Source organism: Oncorhynchus tshawytscha, linkage group LG06 (assembly GCF_018296145.1).
Source record: "Oncorhynchus tshawytscha isolate Ot180627B linkage group LG06, Otsh_v2.0, whole genome shotgun sequence".
NCBI lineage: Eukaryota > Metazoa > Chordata > Actinopteri > Salmoniformes > Salmonidae > Oncorhynchus > Oncorhynchus tshawytscha.
The window spans coordinates 79,313,258-79,336,662 of record NC_056434.1 but is presented as its reverse complement, the minus strand read 5'-3'; the positions used below and the strand labels follow the sequence as shown (position 1 = coordinate 79,336,662).

General features: G+C 42.6%; 2 protein-coding genes across 2 annotated transcripts; one reads left to right on the top strand and one right to left on the bottom strand.

Annotated features, from left to right (window-relative positions):
• The first annotated feature begins 1,978 nt into the window (after positions 1-1,978).
• thumpd2 (THUMP domain containing 2) lies at positions 1,979-10,372 on the top strand. Its single transcript, XM_024425138.2, has 10 exons — positions 1,979-2,212; positions 2,533-2,650; positions 2,773-3,188; positions 3,371-3,448; positions 8,498-8,550; positions 8,678-8,765; positions 8,961-9,032; positions 9,250-9,364; positions 9,621-9,741; positions 9,872-10,372. Exons 1-10 carry the CDS (start codon positions 2,102-2,104, stop codon positions 10,188-10,190), a joined length of 1,491 nt encoding a protein of 496 aa, XP_024280906.1. The 5' UTR covers positions 1,979-2,101; the 3' UTR covers positions 10,191-10,372.
• Positions 10,373-10,632: 260 nt separating this feature from the next.
• LOC112253155 (transmembrane protein 178A-like) lies at positions 10,633-14,866 on the bottom strand. Its single transcript, XM_042323645.1, has 4 exons — positions 14,117-14,866; positions 11,864-11,977; positions 11,596-11,733; positions 10,633-11,482 (listed from the first exon to the last, which is right to left on the bottom strand). The coding sequence occupies exons 1-4, from the start codon at positions 14,619-14,621 to the stop codon at positions 11,250-11,252; spliced, it is 990 nt and encodes a 329-aa protein (XP_042179579.1). The 5' UTR covers positions 14,622-14,866; the 3' UTR covers positions 10,633-11,249.
• Between the last annotated feature and the right edge of the window lie 8,539 nt (positions 14,867-23,405).

Genomic DNA, 23,405 nt, shown 5'->3' with positions numbered 1-23,405 from the left:
GCTAAATGGCGTTATTAATTTACATGGAGTGTACAAAACATTAAGAACATCTTCACCCTGTCAGAACAGTCTCACGAGGTGTCGTTCCACAGGGATGCTGGCCCATGTTGACTCCAATGCTTCCCACAGTTGTGTCAAGTTGGATGTCCAAGGCTGGCCTTTGTCAGACATTTTGAAGAAAATAATAGGTCTATCTCTCAGTCATTAACTTTGACCGAATTGTAACTAATTCTGTCAAATGTTAATCTTACAATAATGTTATACAATGTTACGGTGTTATTAGCCCTTAAATTACAGGGAAGCGCTTTCTATCAGGGTTGAGGAATTTTTTGCAACAAGGGTCATTCTATTGTAAGACACAAAATGATAATTTTTTTGTGTTGATTCAATCTAATGTTGTGTTCATTCAATCTAATGCACGTCAGAACTATGGAAGTAGGCCTAGATATTTAAACAAAACAAACACATTTCAGAGAGATGACAACACTTTAATATGCAAGTATGCACATGTCTTCTCAGCATGTCAGAACACCTGGTCTCGAATGTCAGTGGAACATTCTGTGCTGTAGTAAAGACGGTCACAGAGGGAGATTCATGGTGATTGAGAGTTGAAAAGATGAAGAGAAAGTTCCCCCAAATAATCATTGCTTTCGATGCCAGAGACATTATGGAAGCCTGTTTAGGGAAGAGTTGGGTAAGTTGAGCCAAAAGGTTAGTTGAGCCAACCCTTGTTTCTAGGAAACCATACACAACATTTATAATTTGACCAAATATTTAGGAAGAGGTCGTCATTTCATGGAGTCTGTAAAGGAAGAAACCACATGGAAAAAGTGGTAACAAGTTAGGTCCAAAAAACAGATTTGCATTTATTGTGTTAGAGTTTTCATGATTCTTGTATCTAAACCGAAGTAGATCATTTTAAGATTGTTCTATACATCCGTTGGGGTCTCTATTAGCTTCAACATGAAGTCCTAAACCCGAGCATGAAAGTGCATCCTTGTAACTGCAGGGGCTAATATAGGTCAAAAATGTACCTTGGGGTAAATTGAGTCAATGGCTACAGGGTAAGTTTAGCCAATGTAAGTGTTTTCTAAAGCAAGAAATTATCGCGGGGATATAAGGTAACACCAGGGCCTGGCCTATGCGAAGTGTTTAAAACAGTACACAAATGTTTTTAGGTGTTACACCTGTGTTAAAAAATGATGATTAAGAAAATGATTAAAATATAACAACAAAAATGATTGTGATGAATTGTGTTTTGGAAAGATACATGGTTTTCAAAAGGTAATATTTAATACAGTACAGAAAAGTGTAGGGCTCTCAACTTACCCAGTCCTTTTCAACTGACCCCAAATACAAGGTAAGATGTACCAAGATACTTTAAAAAACATTTCTTCACAAGCTATGTTTTGTAAACTGTCATTTTTATTTCCAGGAATACAATACATCCGGAAATCTATGTAGATATAATACTATATTTCCCTTGACGGAGTCATACTGAATGTAAAAAATGGCTCAACTTACAACACTCTCCCAAACATCCATTTAAGTATTGATGCATTTTATTTGGATGCCTTCTATGTGATCATGCAAATCTACATGAAAATGTATAAGCAAGTCTGGCACATTCAAAGGATGATACACAGAAACATTCGTAAAGTGCTATTTCCTTACATGGCATTATTCACTTTTATAACCCAACTCTCAGGGTTATCACTAGTTACCACAGCCACAGTCAAAGTTGGCTATATCGTAAAAAAAATTATGAAAACACAAATTTGCTTTTTGATCTTAATCTAAGGTTAGTGTTGGGCATAAGGTTAACAGTGTGGTTAAGGTTAGGTTTAAAACAACTTTGATACATTTTAGAAATAGGCGGGGTTTAAGACTTTGTGATTGTGGTAACTAGCAATTGTCAGTTGTGTTATTGATGCTCTTTTGTAGTGCTAAAGCAACCTCTGCTGGTCATCGCGGAAATAACCAGTTGCCTCTTCGGTATTTCCGTTTCCGTGTAAACAAAACAACATGGCAGCCCACGTAGGTACTGGCATGGAGATTTCGAGTTTTACTTTTATAGCTTAGCATTTCTAAACTCGACAGTATGAACGACTCAAATTGTCAGCGTGCTGCTCTAAAGTTCTATTGCACCGCAGGGAACGGCATGGAGCCTTTCCTGATTCAGGAGGTGAAGACCAAACTTGCAGCCAAAGATGTGAGTAGTCAAGACATAAGTTAGTTCCAGGCTACAGTATTCGTGTAGCTAACCTTAGTAATAATGTGCAATGAATTTATATGAAACACTAGCCAATAAAGTAATACCGTTTATATAAAATGGTCTTCCTCTTAACTAGCCGGAAGCCAGGCCGCTGACTGCGCATGCATATTGCATAGGTTGGCTGCTTGGAAAAAAGCCAGTCGTACATCCTGGCTCTCTATTAATCTTTTCTTATTAACAACTGTTAAATTCATGTTGTTGACATGGTTATATGTTAGGGAATTCTTAGTTTGCACTAAATAATGTGTATTGTTTAGGTGGATCACATCCCTGGAAAAGTGTTCTTCACCACCTCTTTTGAAATAAAGCAAGTGAGGGAGCTGAAATCTGCAGAGAGGCTGTTTCTACTTCTAAAGCGACTCTCGGCCCCTACAGGTAAGCCTACCAAATATTCTGTTTGAATATTTATCCTCCCTGATTAAAAGTATGAAGCTGCAATTAAATGGTTTGCACAGGACTTTATATTTTTACTGTCGTTATTTTTCTGTCACACTCAGCTAAAACACCATCTGGTATCCAGTCAAGGCTCATGGGTGATGGAAGTGACTGGACCAGAGCTGTGTTGTCATGGAGATGCCTGCAGAGAGACCTGATGATGAGAAGCGACTGTACCTTGAGCCTGGCCCTACCAGGGAGGAAGAGGAAGATGGAGGAAGAGAGTGGTGTTGAGGGGTCAACTTGTAACGGACCAAATGGAACACAGAAGCTGGGACTAGGGGGGGAGAGACGAGAATTAGGACTAAGCAAGGATCACATTTCATCAACAGAAGACTCTGGAAGTGTAAACTGTGTTGCAGGGGACAAAGATGAAGAGAACCGTATAGAAGGCAGCTGTGACAGAAAGACATCCACAGTGTCTTTCAGAGTGAACTGTCGGTGCAGTGGGGCCCTGTCCAGACTTTTCTCTCCCCAGGTATGCACTTTGGAGGAGAGAAGGTTATTTGTCACATCTTTGCTTCTTAATGGAACTTCAACCTATGAAGCAAAATGCATATAAGAACAGGTGTTTAGTCTGGTAGGTTTCAGGTTGTGTTTTTTTTATGAGGTGATAGAGGAGGATTTGACTTTGTCCTGTTTGTGATGGTGTCTGTCTAGGATCTGAGTAGGATCATTGGAACTGCGGCGAGCAGACAGCTGGGCTGGAGAGTGGACCTGAGGAAACCAGATCTGGAGGTAATATGAACCATACATGGTCATCACCCTACCATGGAGGTAATGTTAACCATACATGGTCATCACCCTACCATGGAGGTAATGTTAACCATACATGGTCATCACCCTACCATGGAGGTAATGTTAACCATACATGGCCATCACCCTACCATGGAGGTAATGTTAACCATACATGGTCATCACCCTACCATGGAGGTAATGTTAACCATACATGGTCATCACCCTACCATGGAGGTAATGTTAACCATACATGGTCATCACCCTGCCATGGAGGTAATGTTAACCATACATGGTCATCACCCTGCCATGGAGGTAATGTTAACCATACATGGTCATCACCCTACCATGGAGGTAATGTTAACCATACATGGTCATCACCCTACCATGGAGGTAATGTTAACCATACATGGTCATCACCCTACCATGGAGGTAATGTTAACCATACATGGTCATCACCCTACCATGGAGGTAATGTTAACCATACATGGTCATCACCCTACCATGGAGGTAATGTTAACCATACATGGTCATCACCCTACCATGGAGGTAATGTTAACCATACATGGTCATCACCCTACCATGGAGGTAATGTTAACCATACATGGTCATCACCCTACCATGGAGGTAATGTTAACCATACATGGTCATCACCCTACCATGGAGGTAATGTTAACCATACATGGTCATCACCCTACCATGGAGGTAATGTTAACCATACATGGCCATCACCCTACCATGGAGGTAATGTTAACCATACATGGTCATCACCCTACCATGGAGGTAATGTTAACCATACATGGTCATCACCCTACCATGGAGGTAATGTTAACCATACATGGTCATCACCCTACCATTGAGGTAATGTTAACCGTACATGGTCATCACCCTACCATTGAGGTAATGTTAACCGTACATGGTCATCACCCTACCATTGAGGTAATGTTAACCGTACATGGTCATCACCCTACCATGGAGGTAATGTTAACCGTACATGGTCATCACCCTACCATGGAGGTAATGTTAACCGTACGTGGTCATCACCCTACCATGGAGGTAATGTTAACCGTACGTGGTCATCACCCTACCATGGAGGTAATGTTAACCGTACGTGGTCATCACCCTACCATGGAGGTAATGTTAACCGTACGTGGTCATCACCCTACCATGGAGGTAATGTTAACCGCACGTGGTCATCACCCTACCATGGAGGTAATGTTAACCACGTGGTCATCACCCTACCATGGAGGTAATGTTAAACGTGGTCATCACCCTACCATGGAGGTAATGTTAACCGTACGTGGTCATCACCCTACCATGGAGGTAATGTTAACCGTACGTGGTCATCACCCTACCATGGAGGTAATGTTAACCGTACGTGGTCATCACCCTACCATGGAGGTAATGTTAACCGTACGTGGTCATCACCCTACCATGGAGGTAATGTTAACCGTACGTGGTCATCACCCTACCATGGAGGTAATGTTAACCGTACGTGGTCATCACCCTACCATGGAGGTAATGTTAAACGTGGTCATCACCCTACCATGGAGGTAATGTTAACCACGTGGTCATCACCTAACATGGAGGTAATGTTAACCACGTGGTCATCACCCTAACATGGAGGTAATGTTAACCGTACGTGGTCATTACCCTAACATGGAGGTAATGTTAACCGTACGTGGTCATTACCCTAACATGGAGGTAATGTTAACCGTACGTGGTCATTACCCTAACATGGAGGTAATGTTAACCGTACGTGGTCATTACCCTAACATGGAGGTAATGTTAACCGTACGTGGTCATTACCCTAACATGGAGGTAATGTTAACCGTACATGGTCATTACCTAACATGGAGGTAATGTTAACCGTACATGGTCATCACCCTACCATGGAGGTAATGTTAACCGTACATGGTCATCACCCTACCATGGAGGTAATGTTAACCATACATGGTCATCACCCTACCATGGAGGTAATGTTAACCGTACATGGTCATCACCCTACCATGGAGGTAATGTTAACCGTACATGGTCATCACCCTACCATGGAGGTAATGTTAACCGTACATGGTCATCACCCTACCATGGAGGTAATGTTAACCGTACATGGTCATCACCCTACCATGGAGGTAATGTTAACCGTACGTGGTCATCACCCTACCATGGAGGTAATGTTAACCGTACGTGGTCATCACCCTACCATGGAGGTAATGTTAACCGTACGTGGTCATCACCCTACCATGGAGGTAATGTTAACCGTACGTGGTCATCACCCTACCATGGAGGTAATGTTAACCGTACGTGGTCATCACCCTACCATGGAGGTAATGTTAACCGTACGTGGTCATCACCCTACCATGGAGGTAATGTTAACCGTACGTGGTCATCACCCTACCATGGAGGTAATGTTAACCGTACGTGGTCATCACCCTACCATGGAGGTAATGTTAACCGTACGTGGTCATCACCCTACCATGGAGGTAATGTTAACCGTACGTGGTCATCACCCTACCATGGAGGTAATGTTAACCGTACGTGGTCATCACCCTACCATGGAGGTAATGTTAACCGTACGTGGTCATCACCCTACCATGGAGGTAATGTTAACCGTACGTGGTCATCACCCTACCATGGAGGTAATGTTAACCGTACGTGGTCATCACCCTACCATGGAGGTAATGTTAACCGTACGTGGTCATCACCCTACCATGGAGGTAATGTTAACCGTACGTGGTCATCACCCTAACATGGAGGTAATGTTAACCGTACGTGGTCATCACCCTAACATGGAGGTAATGTTAACCGTACGTGGTCATTACCCTAACATGGAGGTAATGTTAACCGTACGTGGTCATTACCCTAACATGGAGGTAATGTTAACCGTACGTGGTCATTACCTAACATGGAGGTAATGTTAACCGTACATGGTCATTACCCTAACATGGAGGTAATGTTAACCGTACATGGTCATTACCCTAACATGGAGGTAATGTTAACCGTACATGGTCATTACCCTAACATGGAGGTAATGTTAACCGTACATGGTCATCACCCTAACATGGAGGTAATGTTAACCGTACATGGTCATCAACCTAACATGAAGGTCATCTGGAGGTTATATTAATTTTGCCATAACCATAATTGGATGATTACCACAACCTGTGAGGAGATTCTCATATTTCTTTGTCTGACCATGCCAGGTGTCAAAGTTTAAATATTATGCAGTCAGGCATGTTGACTATACTGTTTATACACTGAACAAAAATAAACGCAAAGTTGGAATTGAATGTTCGTTTCTCTGCCGTAAGCTGCCTCCAGTGTCATTTTAGAGTTTGGCAGTACTTCCAACCGGGTTTACAACCACAGACCACCTGTATGGAGCTGTTTGCTGATGTCAACGGTGTGAACAGAGTGCCCAATGGTAGCCGTGGGGTTATGGTATGGACAGGCATAAGCTATGGACAATAAATAATTGTCGATGGCAATTTGAATGCACAGAGATTCCATGATGAGATCCTGAGTCTCATTGTCGTGCCATTCATCTGCCACCATCACCTCATGTGTCATCATGATAATGCATATTCCCATGTCTGTACACAAGGATCTGTACACAATTCCTGGAAGCTGAAAATATCCCAGTAAATATGTTCTTAACTCTATTTTCTTAACTGCATTGTTGGTTAATGGCTTGTAAGTAAGCATTTCACGGTAAGGTGTTGTATTTGGCGCCTGAGACAAATAAAATTAGATTTTCTTCCATGGCCTGCATACTCACCAGACATATCACCCATTGAGCATGTTTTGGGATGCCCTGGGGGATGCTCAACAAGTACGACAGCGTGTTCCAGTTCCCGCCAATATCCAGCAACTTTGCACAGCTATTGAAGAGGAGTGGGACAAAATTCCACAGACCACAATCAACAATATGCGAAGGAGATCGTGAAGGAGATCGTGTCGTGCTGCTTGAGGTGAACATTCACTCCAGTCTGAGGTCCTGAGCGCTCTGGATCAGGTTTTCATTAAGGATCTCTCTGTAGTTTGCTCCGTATCCGGACTAGTCTCCCAGTCCCTGCCCCTGAAATACATCCCAACAGCATGATGCTGCCACCACCATGCTTCACCGTAGGGATGGTGCCAGGTTTCCTCCAGGTGTGACGCTTGGCATTCAGGCCAAAGAGTTCAATCTTGATTTCATCAGACTGGACAATCTTGTTTCTCATGGTCTGAGAGTCTTTAGGTGCCTTTTGGCAAACTTCAAGCAGGCTGTCGTGTACCTTTTACTGAGGAGTGGCTTCCATCTGGCCACTCTGCCACAAAGGCCTGATTGGTGAACTGCTGCAGAGATTGTTGTCCTTCTGTAAGTTTCTCCCATCGCCATAGAGAAACTCTGTAGCTCTTTCAAAGTGACCATCAGGGTTCTTGGTCACCTCCCTGACCAGGGACCTTCTCCCCCGATTGCTCAGTTTGGCCGGGCGGCCAGCTCTAGGAAGAGTCTTGGTGGTTCCAAACTACTTCCATTTAAGAATGATGGAGCCACTATGTTCTTGGGGACCTTCAATACTGCAGAAATGTTTTGGTACCCTTCCCCAGATCCGTGCCTCGACAGAATCCTGTCTCAGTGCTCTATGGACAATTCCTTCGACCTCATTGCTTGGTTTTTGCTCTGACATGCACTGTCAACTGTGGGACCTTATATAGACAGGTTTGTGCCCTTTTGAAATCGTTGTTCGATCAATTGAATTTACCACAGGTGGACTCCAATCAAGTTGTAGAAACATCTCAAGGATGATCAATGGAAACAGGATGCACCTGGGCTCAATTTCAAGTCTCATAGCTAAAGGTCTGAATACTTATATAAATAGGTTTTTGTTTTGATAAATTTGCAAAAAATGTCTAAAAACCTGTTTTCGCTTTGTCATTGTGGGGTATTGTGTGAAGGTAATTAATTGAATCAATTTAGAATAAGGCTGTAACGTAACAAAATGTGGAAAAAGTCAAGGGGTCAGAATACTTTCCGAATGCACTGTATATCATGTGTTTCCTCTGTAGGTGAATGTGTATATGAGTGATGACCACTGTGTCCTCGGGATACCTCTCCTCAGGTTGGTGACATGATCAGAACCTGTTCTTGCCCTCTGTGTCGACAACTGTATTCAATGTCTATTTCCTTCTGGATATCTCTTCTAGTTGACTATGTCTAATAGTGTATGCTTCCCTCTTTCTCGCCAGGCTTCCTTTAGCCAACCGGAGTTATATGAAGACTACTGGGCTGAGATCCACTATAGCCTGGGCCATGGCCTCTCTGTCAGACATCAAGGTACTGTAGCTACCTCATGGCATGGAAGGAGTTCCTCTCTCCAGCTCACGTGTTTGGTCTCATCTTCCTCTCTTTGATGTTTGGTTGTGTTCTGAGGTTCTGTGCTAACATCAAAAGGGCCAACTATTTTGTTGTCTTCTCACACCGTCGCTTGGCCTAGTGTGTTCTGAATGTATTCTCTCCTCTCTCTACCAGCCTGGCTCTTGTGTGATAGACCCGATGTGTGGAGTGGGAACTATTCTACTGGAAGCTGCACATGAATATCAGGTGAGTCTTCTGAGGGAACCTTTTATATTGATCCCATTTTAATTTTATGTCATGTGGGATGCTTGTGTTAGATTTTTGATGTGGATGTAGTTAAGGGATGTAATTGTCAGAAAAATGTTGTAAACATGCTGAACCTTTTTTAATTCCATTACATTTGTATAATTCCACTTATATGTTGTTTTGTTCAGAAATTCATAGTGTTTTTTTCTCTAAACAGGATGCCTTTTTCCTGGGTCTGGACATTGATGAGTCTCAGTTGGTGAAAGCTGATCAGAATGTGGAGTTTGCAAAGTTTGGGGATAGGGTGCAGCTGCTGCAGGCATCATCTAAGGGTAGGAATGCCAATCCACTACACATGAGTTATTGTGAAGTATGCTGTTTATGACCATTTGTCATGTATGACTTCATAGAAATGTGGTTAATTCTGACGTATGTACTGTAGATCAAATTAGGTGTTTTAATACATGTAGCAGTTGTCCCTGATATACTGTAGGTATTATGGTATTTGTTTACCCACAATGCAGTAAATTATTCTGCATGATTTCCTGATTTAATTCATTCCTCCTCGTTTTCCTCCTTTCTGTGAAGAGATTCCACTGCCTTCCTGTAGTGTGGATGTCGTTGTCTGTGACGTCCCTTTTGGGAAGAAGTTTGGCACCAAGACTGACATGGCTGCCTCTCTTCCAGTGATTGTGAGAGAGATGGAAAGGTATTGTATTTAGCTAACTGTAGTATCACGTATCCCAATTTCATAATTGCTCAAATAAACATTCAGGATACAGCAAAAGTTGAGAAAGGAATTGCTTATTGATTGATTTATATTAATCATGTTTTTTCAGAGTTCTCCGTGTGGGTGGGACCCTGGTTTTGCTGCTTAGTCCCCAGCTCTCCTGCCTGCTGAAGAAAAGCATGACCCCCAGACCAGTAACCTCACACACCCAGGGAGAGGGGACTGGGGTGGGATTAGGAGGGGATGTGGATCCCTCCCATACCCCAAGCCTTTTCCCCTCACTGCAGACCCTAAGCTACCACAGAGTGAGCCTGGGAGCTATAGATGCTCTTATTCACAAGTATGTCAAGATTCTGACTGCTACTACCACACTCAGTGGACCTCACTGTATACACACACTCAACCCCTGCATAGTGGAGCCCGAGTGAGACTTTTAGGAGATGGATACACTGGATTCAAGAGACATTCACACACACTTCAAAGACAATACCACCTGTGAAACACAGAACATCACTGTATCAATTTGGCATGGTTAGAATTTTACCGACATGTACTGTACTACCACAAAATGAAGAGAAATGCTTAAATGTCATAGAATGGCAAACCCAAATGTGTTACTACTTTTATTCTATATTTCCAATTACTTTGTTAATGGTGGAAGGAAATAATGCATAGTTCTTGAGTTTCACTTCTCAGGAGTGTGAAATTCTGCAGCTCTTTTTACCCAATCAGACCACGACTCACATCCAACAATTATACACTGTCTGCGATTAGATGACAGAATACATCCACTGAGACTAAGGTAAATACACTCCGCTTAGGTTCCACTGGGAGGATCAGGGGTTGATAACCATTGATAACCATTGATGGGGGGGGGGTTGAGCCACATCTAGTCAGTTTGAGCCACATCTTTCTAGAAATTCAATCTTCTTTTCTATAGTTGTCTTCCTTTCAAATAACTTTCTATCATTTTTGATGACACGTCAAGGCCTCTGTTTTCCCACCAGTGATTTGACAGTTATTTGCATGACACTGAATTCTGATCACACATAGGAAATATGGAAATGTAGCAGTAGGCTGAATCACAGACATAATTGCATGAAGGCCCCAGACAAAGCCTGAATGCAGGGGTGAAGCCAACATTGATGGTTCAATACTTCCACAATTCCAGGATGTTTTGCTCCATGGAGGTAACCTAGATTTAGATGCAGGGTCTAGTAGAAGCACTCAGAAGGGTTTTCACCCTGAAAACATAGGAGTCAATGTTAGTCCCAGGTGCCGGCTGCAGCAGTGTCAGACAGATGTCTGGGGATGGGCTTGGTCAGCAGGCTGTTGATGTGAAAGATGCAGTAAGAGGTGTGTCCGACACAGTAAAGGGGTGTGTCGGACACAGACATATTAGACTCTTTCTTCCTACAAGCCCTTGCTGTAGCTCAGTGTGTGTGTAACACACAGCAAAGTGTATATCAAACGCAGCAAGGTGTGTATCAGACACCCGCGTTGGGGGCACCCTTGCTGCTGCTACAGCTGAGGATGGGGAAGGTGGTGCACAGGCATCCAGATGTCACCGTCAGCCCCAGACTGAGCCAGGCACAGAAGCTGGACCAGCTGTAGCCATGCTCCACGTCAGCAGGCAGCCCGTAGATGAAGGGAGGGACCCTGGCCAGGTCGTAGGACACGTTGGCCGCGTAGGTACACAGGGAGATGGTGCTGAAGATCCCTAAGAAGGAAGAGGGACCACAAAGAGAGTAGGAGAATGTGCAAGAAAAATCAGTTGTTTAAGAAAACGGACTATCACAATCAGGTGATTTTTTTTGGGGGGGGTAACAGTACCTGCCATGAGAAAGAGCAACCCAGAGACGTGCTGAGTGAGAGACTTCTCCCAGGCGAAGCTGACAGACGCCACGATGCAGCCACACAACAGAACGGCTGCCGCCATGCCTAGAAACCCTGCTGTGATCCGCCGCAGGTCTGACATCGGGAAGTAAATGTAAATTATATATGCCCTCCTTTTGAATGGAAGATCGTGGGAGAGTAATAGGATGTCTGAATGAATCAGGCCCATCAGGGAACCTCCTTCATAATGTGAAAAGGATCTTACGTAAGAGGTGCCACTCGTCCTGCTGGATGGTGCGGGTCAGGTTGAGAGGGATGTTGCGGAGCCGTATGGGCTGGGAGAAATGGTACTTGATGATGGTGCATCGCTGGGCTATACCTGCACAGAGACAATAACTTGTGTGAACATAATGTGTATCAGGTTAAGGCCAAAATATAGAAAAGGGCAAGTGTTTCTCAAGGACAGTTGTCTTGAGAAAAGCTGTACTCATTTATTAAGTAGACTCCCCTGTTTCTAGACTTTATAAAGCCCAAGGGGGTCTACTTTCACTTTAATGCCATGATTTATTCTAGCATCCCAACTCTATATAATTAGTTGCTATGGTATAGTCACGTACACGATAAGGTTTACTTTGATATTCAGACCTACATGTCATGTGAACAGACTTCATAATAGGGTTTTAGAGGCTGTAAGTTAGAATTTTACCCACAAGATGGCAGATTTTACTTCCTCTAGACTAGTAAAAGCCAAACGTGGAAATGCCACACCAACCCAAATAGGTCTACTACATCTCTGATAACTAACATGTTTTGGAGTGATGTGTACTGAACAACAATATAAACGCAACATGTAAAGTGTTGGTCTCATTTGACATGATCTGAAATAACTGATCCTAGAAATGTTCCATAGGCACAAAAAGCTTTTTTCTCTCAAATTTTGTGTATACATTTGTTTACATCCCTGTTAGTGAGCATTTCATCTTTGCCAAGATAATCCATCCACCTGACAGGTGTGGCAAATCAAGAAGCTGATTAAACAGCATGATCATTAAACAGGTTCACCTTGTGCTGGGGACAATAAAAGGTCACAAAAAAATTTGCAGCTTTTGTAACACAACACAATGCCGCCAATGTCTCAAGTTTTGAGAAAAAGTGCTATTGACTTGCTGACTGCAAGATAGTCCACCTGAGCTATTGCCAGAGAATTGAATGCTATTTTCTTTATCATACGCTGCCTCCAACATAATTTTATTGAATTTGGCAGTACGTCCAACCAGACTCACAACCGCAGATCACGTGTAACCACGCCTGCCCAGGACCTCCACATCAGGCTTCTTCACCTGTGGGAACGTCTGAGACAGCTACCCGGACTGCTGATGAAAATTAGGGGTATTTCTGTCTGTAATATATCCCTTTGTGAGAAAGCTATTTCTGATTGGCTGGGCCTGGCTCCCAAGTGGTGAGGGTTTGTGCCCTCCCAGGCCCACCCATGGCTGCACCTTTGCCCAGTCATGTGAAATCCATAGATTAGGGCCTTATTTCAATTGACTGATTTCCTTATATTAACTGTAATTCAGTAGAATTGTGGCATTAAGTATGGCAGGGATCTGAACTGCTCCCCTTCCGCAAACTATATACCAATATTACAAAAAGTTGGCCTACTGACATTTCCATTGTCACTATATTAATTGGTATACTCATTTTTTATTTGAGAATCCTAGCTGACCAAACTCAACTCCACGATTTCGAGCTTTTGAGCAAGTTTCCAATTGATTGAGTTCACAGCATGTTATGTACAGAAGGCACCCATTAATTTATTCACATATATTCATATTGATATCACGTTCTATCCTCATGCAAATGATATGGATCATAGAAATATAATGTATATTGAACACATCCAACACTTCCTAGAATGGCTTTGGTGTCAGGTCAAATGTAATGACCTTGATTTCTGACAGATGCAGTCTGAAACTGATCATTCAGAGAGCTTCTCTGAGGTCTGTATGGTGGACGCACTCCACCACGCATGCAACCATGCAAATCAGTCAATTGAAATAAGGCCCTAATCTATGGATTTCACACCTCGGCCATAGTGGTTATCCAAATTAATAGATTTGTTATGGACACAAATATACACAACCATGGCTTACAGATGGGCTAGACCCACACAGAATCTCAGAGGACAACATGATAGTTTAAAACATGTTTTGAAGCTATACATCGTTTGTTTACAAACACTGAAATTACAACAAAAACAACTACATTTTGGGTTATAATGGGTTTAAGTCAGTTGTAGCCTACTAAACTCATGAGTTTTTTTCAAGGATCAATGGATATATCATTAATTGAAATGACCATTGAACAGCATTGCATGCATTTACAAAAAGGCCTACTATTTCTTTCAGGAAAGTTATAGGCCTGTATATTGGGTCGGATATTAAATAATATCTCCAAGGGATGCGGTTTCACTGCACCGCACTGGGCCCCGGGTCAAATTCCCCACCGCATCTCTTACCCTTGGATATGAGGTTGTCGATGTCCTTGTCCTTTCCTAGATAATAACATTTCCTCCAAAGTCCAGAGTAAGTGGAGAAAATGGGGCGCCCGCATTCCGTTTCTAAAATTCCCATTCCCAAAATGGACCTCCAATTTTCCAGGAGCTCCTCTCTACTCCCGACGTGGATCGCCCGGAGCAGCGCCTGGTTCCTCCGAGGATTGCTGCTGTCCATCAGGGGCAGGTGATAGATGGGCATCAACCGGTTCTTGTGTTCGTTGGCGTCCGGACCGAACTGGTCGCAGTTCTGCCTGTGCCGTGTGGTGTCCGTCTCGTACCAGTGGTCAGTCATGATAGCGGTGATGAGAAGCACCAGTGACGCCAGGCTCATGGACAAACTGATAGCTGTCACCAAGGTCTGTTTCTCCATCCTTCGGTCATCAACATTTGAAGAGTTGGTCAAGGAAGCATCTGTCACTCCGTCCACTTCACTCCTCCTAATCAACACGGGTGTGCAGGGCTTCATCCTGTCCTACATGATGCCGAAAAGGCTGTAAAGTCCTGGCATCTCCGGCTGGGTGCAGGCACAAGAATAACCTGACTCGTGTTCCTGCTCTCCCACTTCGTCGACTCCCTGACTTCAGTATATCCTATAAATGTGGGATGAGGTGTGTGTATATCTGTAACCTGTGCGCGGCCGACTCTCTGTGTGCTGTGCTTCGGATTTCCAGTCTTGCGGGATTAAAACAGGTGCTGCGCACAGAGCGCGCGATGAAATGTCAATAATTCTGTCAGCGCAGCAGCGCGTCGCTACTAATAAAAGTCCCTGTGGCACGAGAGTCATGATAACACCACTACTACTTATTATAATATAAATATATTATAATTATTTTTAATAGCAACAACGTTTCTTGTCATTATCATAACGTAGATGTGTTTTTCATCATTTCTTTAGTGATATCATAGTTGAAACAGAACAAACACTTCAACACAGTGCATTAAAATAGTCTATTTAGGCTAATGATTAACATGATGCTGCAACATGGTCAGAGACATTGTGCAGAGAAGGCTCCCTTCCCCTCCTAGTCTGCTTCATTAGCAGATACGGGGACATGGACATCTCAGAACATGGTGCACTTATGAAGATTCATTAACACAGTTGATTTGTTCCTATGCACTCAGCAGAGCCCGATGTATCAAAGGCCTTCTGTAAAGTAAGAGCAAGTACATCAATAGAAGTGAAGCTTCAATAAAGCGTTCTTAGCTGTCTGTCTTTAATCAATACTGACTGAGTTTGACTTTCACCTTTTTACCCCTCCAACTTTTTTTCTCACGGGTGTGTTGACATAGGTGCACGGTTAATCTCTTCCCTACTGTTGAACAACCATCCATGAAATTAAAGGCTGGATTCCTGCTCCAGAGTATTCAGCGGAAATAAACCACTCCAGCTATTAGGTATAAAATGAGAGGATATTTATTCTTCTGTTTGGTTCAGTGAGGCAGGCAGACGTTCACATAAAATCAAAGCTTTCCTTGCATTTGTAGACTTGCATAAATAAATGATAATAAACTAATGAAAAAACGTAAAAGCATTTATGGGGTGTGTTGGCAAGCAGCCTCAGTGACAGACAGTCCTACACAAGGCTATTCCTCTTCCCAACTCAGACTGCATAGTAGGCTACTCTGCCTTGTCACCACAGGGTGGAATTGAGAACAAGGGTGCTCTTTAATTAAGTGATAATGCCTGAGAAGCCGGTGTTTTGAGGATATATTGGCACGGGTGTTAGGCCCGAGTCCATGTTGTGCCAATATATCCTCCAATCACCGGCTTCAAGGGCATTATCACTTTTTTACAATGGGTTACCAACATTTGTATAAAGTGGCCAGTGGCGACCCATAATTTTTTGAGGGGGTCTTGCCTGTTTTGCATGTTATTTTGTCTTTAATACTTGTCACATATCAGTTTGCAAACAATGGGAAAAAATATATCATTGAGTTAATAAAGCCGCATACAAACATGGTTTTCTAGAGTAAGGGAGCTCCAAAATGTAGGTGTTTCAGCCTAGCTCAGTGCTTTCTGTGGCAGTGTGGCAAGACAGCAGAAAATATGGAGATTTCGAAAATTCAAGCCCCTTGGGTGCTGCAATATAGTTACATTAGAAGTGCCCACCCAAGAAGCCTCATGTTCATTGACCACAGATAAAATTACCTCATCACATTAAATCTGCAGTAGCTTTGATTGGACTGATCATGTCAACATCAAACTTTCAAAATCTTAGCTAGCAGTCATCATCATGAACCAAGTCAACAATCTACTGGCAAATCCTTTTTAATCCTTGTCATATGAAGAGAAACAATGAAGAGAAATAATGAAGAGAAATTATAGATAAAAACGTATCGGTGCTCATTGGCCATTGGACATAAACATTCCACAACAAGTTGGAAATTCAACAATGAGTGGTTTGGAAGGAATCAGTGGCTAACTGTGAGTTTAAGACAGCTGGGATCTCGAGCTACGAGCTACGACTTCGAAAATACGTTTTGAACTTTCATCCAACTCTGAATTGTAAATCGGGAACTCGGGTCTCTTTCTATAGCTACGACCAGAAGATCACTGACATCATCATGATTCAACCTTGATTTTTTTTTCAAGTTCCCAGTTGTCTTGAAAGCACCATCAATCCAGAGAATGCCAGACTTTGACAACAAAGTTTGATAACAAAATTTGCCCACGAAGGACCGCCACGTCACCTTACTGTTCAAGTGAGCACAGCACAAGGTGAGTCCATAAATGTCTTGTATACTGCTGCATAAATGATGTAATATGCCAGGGAGATATGTATACTGTAGCTAAGAAAGTAATACTAAGTGTATATTGTGTAGTAAGCTGTTAGTAGCCCATGTGCCTCACCCTAATAATTTGGTCTATTTTCACCTCTTAATTTCCCCTACTGTTCTGACTTGGTGGTGCACATGTAGCCTATAACCTGTTTTAGAGAAATGTAACCAAGACTAAGGAGATGATTGTGGACTACAGGAAAAGGAGGACCGAGCACACCCCCATTCTCATCGACGGGGCTGTAGTGGAGCAGGTTGAGAGCTTCAAGTTCCTCGGTGTCCACATCAACATCAAACTAGAATGGTCCAAACACACCAAGACAGTCGTGAAGAGGGCACTACAAAGCCTATTCCCCCTCAGGAAACTAAAAAGATTTGACATGGGTCCTGGGATCCTCAAAAGGTTCTACAGCTGCAACATCGAGAGCATCCTGACTGGTTGCACAGAGGGTAGTGCGTACGGCCCAGTACATCACTGGGGCTAAGCTGCCTGCCATCCAGGACCTCTACACCAGGCGGTGTCAGAGGAAGCCCCTAAAAATGGTCAAAGACCCCAGCCACCCCAGTCTTAGACTGTTCTCTCTACTACCGCATGGCAAGTGGTACCGGAGTGCCAAGTCTAGGTCAAAAAAGGCTTTTCAACAGTTTTTCCCTCAAGCCATCAGGCTCCTGAACAGGTAATCAAATGGCTACCCGGACTATTTGTATTGTCCCCCCCCCCTCTTTTTTAAGCTGCTGCTACTCTCTGTTTATCATATATGCATAGTCACTTTAGCTATACATGTACATACTACCTCAATTTGGCCGACCAACCAGTGCTCCCGCACATTGGCTAACTGGGCTATCTGCATTGTGTCCCACCCGCCAACCCCCTCTTTTACGCTATTGCTACTCTCTGTTCATCATATATGCATAGTCACTTTAACCATATCTACATGTACAGTGGGGAGAACAAGTATTTAATACACTGCCAATTTTGCAGGTTTTCCTACTTACAAAGCATGTAGAGGTCTGTAATTTTTTATCATAGGTACACTTCAACTGTGAGAGGCGGAATCTAAAACAAAAATCCAGAAAATCACATTGTATGATTTTTAAGTAATTAATTTGCATTGGGGTACAGTATATAGCCTGTCTTTTTACTGTTGTTTTATTTCTTTACCTCCCTATTGTTCACCTAATACCTTTTTTGCACTATTGGTTAGAGCCTGTAAGTAAGCATTTCACTGTTGTATTCGGCGCACGTGACAAATAAACGTTGATTTAATTTGTAATCATCAAATATTTTCTGCTTATATGCCCCCTTTATTTATTCTACAGTTCTGACTTGGTGTACAGGGAGAACACTGTAAAAATGGCCCATGTTCTGAATTCTGTCGTTGTACATTTCAAAAGTGCTGAACAAATAGTTATATTGACAACATCAGTCCTAGCTCGCTCATTAATGTCTTAATCGAAATTACAGATTGCCTCTTATCCCCTTGTCGTCCCCTTACGCCATAGTTTGTACATCTCAATTGTCAGTAGAAACCCCATTTGTTTAAGCAAGTCAGCTACATCAGCTATGTTATTTTAAAGCAGTAAATGAGGCTGAATGAACTGTTTCGCTGCCAGACAAGGCTCCGCTGATGCCAGGTGGAGCAGTGGTAAGGTGTTGGGACGGATGTTGGGACTCTGCTGTTGGGACAGCTTTACAGTATGTAGGCCCTAACAGTTTGTGTGCACCGTTTGTCACCGTTATAGTGCAGTTAATGTATTGTTTAATGTTGTGTTGTGTGGTGGCTTTGCTGTCATGCATCCCACATAAATTTTTTTTTGCCCCACCAAGATTGACATGCTAAAATCGCCACTGAAAGTAGCCATGATAGTGGATCCTTAGCTACCACGAGCTTCATGGCCCATTGGATGGATAGTGAAGACGATACCAGGTGCAGATGGAAGGATCCGGACTGCGGAGGTCAAGGATCAAGTCTACTTGCGTCCTGATGCCCTATTGGTGGAGCTTCCCACCGTGTTAGACGACGCAGACTTGCTTTCATTGAAAGGAAGATGGAGGCTTACTAAGTTCGAAGTAGTTACACTAATTCTGGGGCGGCATGATTTGGAAAGGCACACACCTGCATGTCAGAGCAAAAGCCAAGCCATGAGGTTGAAGGAATTGTCCGTAGAGCTCCGAGACAGGATTGTGTCGAGGCACAGATCTGGGAAGGTTACCAAAACATTTCTGCAGCATTGAAGGTCCCCAAGAACACAGTGGCCTCCATCATTCTTAAATGGAAGATGTTTGGAACCACCACGACTCTTCCTAGAGATAGCCACCTGCCCAAACTGAGCAATCCGGTGAGAAGGGCCTTGGGCAGGGAGGTGACCAAGAACCTGATGGTCACTCTGACAGAGCTCTAAAGTTCCTCTGTGGAGATTGGAGAACCTTCAAGAAGTACAACAATCTCTGCAGCACTCCACCAATCAGGCCTTTATGGTAAGATGAATGCCACTCCTCAGTAAAAGGCACAGAATAGCCCGCTTGGAGTTTGCCAAAAGGCACCTAAAGACTCTGACCATGAGAAACAAGATTCTCTTGTCTGATGAAACCAAGATTGAACTATTTTGCCTGAATACCAAGCATCACGTCTGGGGGAAACCTGGCACCATCCCTACGTTTAAGCATGGTGGTTGGAGCATCAGGCTGTTTTTCAGCGGCAGGGACTGGGAGACTAGTCAGGATCGAGGGAAAGATGAACGGAGCAAACTACAGAGAGAGATCCTTGATGAAAACCTTCTCCAGAGCGCTCAGGACCTCAGACTGGGGGCGAAGGTTCACCTTCCAACAAGACAACAACCCTAAGGACACAGCCAAGACAACATAGGAGTGGCTTCGGGGCAAGTCTCGGAATGTCCTTGAGTGGCCCAGCCAGAGCTCGGACTTGAACCCGATCAAACATGTTTTATTTATTTAACTAGGCAAGTCAGTTAAGAACAAATTCTTATTTACACTGACGGCCTACCCCAGCCATACCCTAACCTGGGGACACTCGGCCAATTGTGCTCCTCCCTATGGGACTCCCAGTCACGGCCAGTTGTGATACAGCCTGGCATTGAACCAGGGTCTGTAGTGACACCTCTAGCACTGAGATGCAGTGCCTTAGACCACTGCACCACTTGTGAACATCTCTGGAGAGATCTGAAAATAGCTGTGCAGCAACACTCCCCATCCAACCTGACAGAGCTTGAGAGGATCTGCAGAGAAGAATGGGATAAACTCCCCAAATAATGACGTGCCAAGCTTGTAGCGTCATACCCAAGAAGACTCGAGGCTGTAATCTTTGCCAATGTGCTTCAACAAAGTATTGAGTAAAGGGTCAGAATACTTATGTAAATGTGATATTTCAGTTTTATATTTGTAATAAATTAACAAACATTTCTAAAAGCCTGTTTTTGTTTTGTCATTATGGGGTATTGTGTGTAGATTGATGAGGCGAAAAAAATATAATTTATTAAATTTAGAATAGGGCTGTAACATAACAAACTGTGGAAAAAGTCAAGGGGTCTGAATACTTTCCAAAGGCACTGTAGTTTCATTAAAAACATTATTTTGATGAATTTATTCATACTATTTCATTCTTCCTCAAGATTTAGTCCTTGAAACCCAAGCCGGCTGGTCGTTCGTTCGTTCTATCGGTTCGGTTGCCAGAGACACGACCCAGTCATTTATTATTTTTGTTCTGTATCTATGGACGCCATTCGTTCTAAACGTTCGATTGCCATACTGGCAGCCAGAATAACAGCAAAGTAGCTGCATTTGTTTAAGCTGTTTTCTAGAGACATTTATTTGGGTACATCCATAACAATGAGCTAATGAGGCTCGTTTTCGCCTGGCATAGAAAATGTGCTCACTCATCAGAACACTGTTGTTCAGAGGAACTAGCCAACAACACAGCTAACAAAATCACTTCAAACTGTCGCTGGAAAGACTGTAAACCAGCTTCATTTCCTTTCGGTTGACCTTTTTTCTATTGACATTCTTTGTATATCTCCATAAAAATGATGCCAGCTGATTCATGATTTTGACTGGTTGAGAAACGTTTCCTGTCTGTGTCTCGTACTGACTCCCGACACGTTCATTACTATGGGACAGGTGGAGATCGAATTTGAATATTGAAACATTGTTGCTATGTCGGAGATACAGACAGCAAGGTGTATACAAATCTCAGCTGTTGAAAAGTAATGTTAGTCTAAAAGAAATGTGAGATAATGTCTAGATGCTTTTTAGAGTGGAGATCAAATTTATAAATTGCTTGTCTGATGAGACATGGGATTGTGCAGTCAGATGGAACAGAGTAAATAGGCATTTTAATGTCATAGATTTGGCCGGTGGTAACTTGAATAGACACCGGCTGGAATGCGGTTTTAACCAATCAGAATTCAGGATTAGACCCACCCATTGTATAAATACTTGTAACACAATAGCTACAGTAGCCTATGTTCCAATTGGAGCAGTTGACACCTGCGTGGTCTGTCATAATTCTTGCATAGCACTTCATTACAAGACCAAGTTGGCTAGATAGAGGCTCCCGCTAGTTACCACAGCCACTAAGTCAAAATGGGCTTTTTGTTCATAATTTAAGGTTAGGAATAAGGTTAGCAGTGTTAAGGTTAGGGTTAGGTTTCAAATCAAATTTTAAGAATATAAATTGTAGGCGGGTTTATGACTTTATGGCTTTGATAAGTAGTGACAACCCACACAGACATTCTCTCACTCTTCTGTGTATCAACATGGCTGTCTGACCTCTATATTTACAATACTTTCTAAGTATAAGAACTTATTGAGCGCCACTATAGAGGTCAGTATTGGTAATATTATGTGGTCATTATCTACACTGCCTAGTGAAAGTCTACACAACCCTTGCACAGTCTTCACATTTTTTATACACCTTTTGAAAAGACATTATGGTGTGTCTTTGACATTACCATTTGTGTAATTTTTATTTTATTTGTAAAAAAAAATGTTTTAACCTTTATTTAACTAGGCAAGTCAGTTAAGAACAAATTCTTATTTTCAATGACGGCCTAGGAACAGTGGGTTAACTGCCTGTTCAGGGGCAGAATGACAGATTTGTACCTTGTCAGCTCGGGGATATGAACTGGCAACCTTCCAGTTACTAGTCCAACGCTCTAACCACTTTATGGTGGTTACTAGTCCAGCTGAAAAATGTAACTATCCCAGGGTAAGGTTTTCAGAAGACAGACTGGGTGTTCCTCTAACTTTTTACCTGGGCTTTGCTCCTTTCTTATTTAATTTGAACCTTAAACTCCCCAGTTCCTGCTGGTGACAAGCAAACCCATAGCATGATGCCACCACAATACTTGAAAATACAGAGGGTTGCGTTGCATTGGATATGACTCAAACCTGTAGTTTTAAATTTAGGCCAAAAAGTTAATTTCTTTGCTGTGTTGTCTTTCCATATTACTTAAAGTTCTTGTCGCAAACCTAATGGATGATTTGGAGTGAATTTTTAACAGACTTCCTTCTTTTCTTTTTGTCATGCAGGCCAGTAATGTGGAGTGAAGGCAATGTTGTTGATCCTCTGCATTTTCAAGTATTTATGGTGGCAGCATCATGCTATGAGTATGCTTGTCAACGGCAGGGACTGGCGAGTTTGTCCGGATCAAAATAATATGAAAGGAGCAAAGCCCAGATAAGAAAAGTTAGAGAACCTTGTCTTAATCTTCTGAAAACCCAACCCTGGGACAGAGTATTATTATTTTTATTACACATATGTTCATGCGAAAGACACCAGAATGGCTTTCCAATAGGTGTTCCTGAATGGTCCAGTCTCAGTCCTGACTTAATTCTGCTTGAAAATCAGTGACAAGGTTTGAATTTTGCTGTCCATTAATGATTCCCAACCAAATTTACTGAACTTGAGCAATTTTGACAAAAACAGTGGATAAACATGATGTTTTCCTAAGAGTTGTGCAAAGTTGGTAGAATCTTATTAAGAATGATTCACAACTGCAATGGCTGCCAAATGTGCTTCCACCAAGTATTACCTCAGTGGGGTGGAGACTTACACAATCAAGACATCTTCGTTTTTATTTCGTAACTCATTTGGAAAATGGTCTATGATTTTCTTTCACTTTGAAAATATTGAGTAGCTTCTGTAGATCAGTAGGGAAAAAATCTAATTTATTTACTTTTTATTTAAAAAAAATGGAAGACTTTACAAGTGGCGTGGAGACTCACTAGGCACTGCCTGTAATATGACTAATTACGAACGACAGCTACATATATTTCAGGATGTTATGTATCCCTGGAAATAATTAGAATTCATGTAAACATCACAGTTTTGAAAACATAGCTTGTCCAAAAAAAGTGGTCTCTTGGCACAACTTACCCTGGGTATGGAGTAAGTTGAGCCGCGGGACAAGGTAAGTTAACCCACCTACACATTTCTGTACTGAATGAAATATT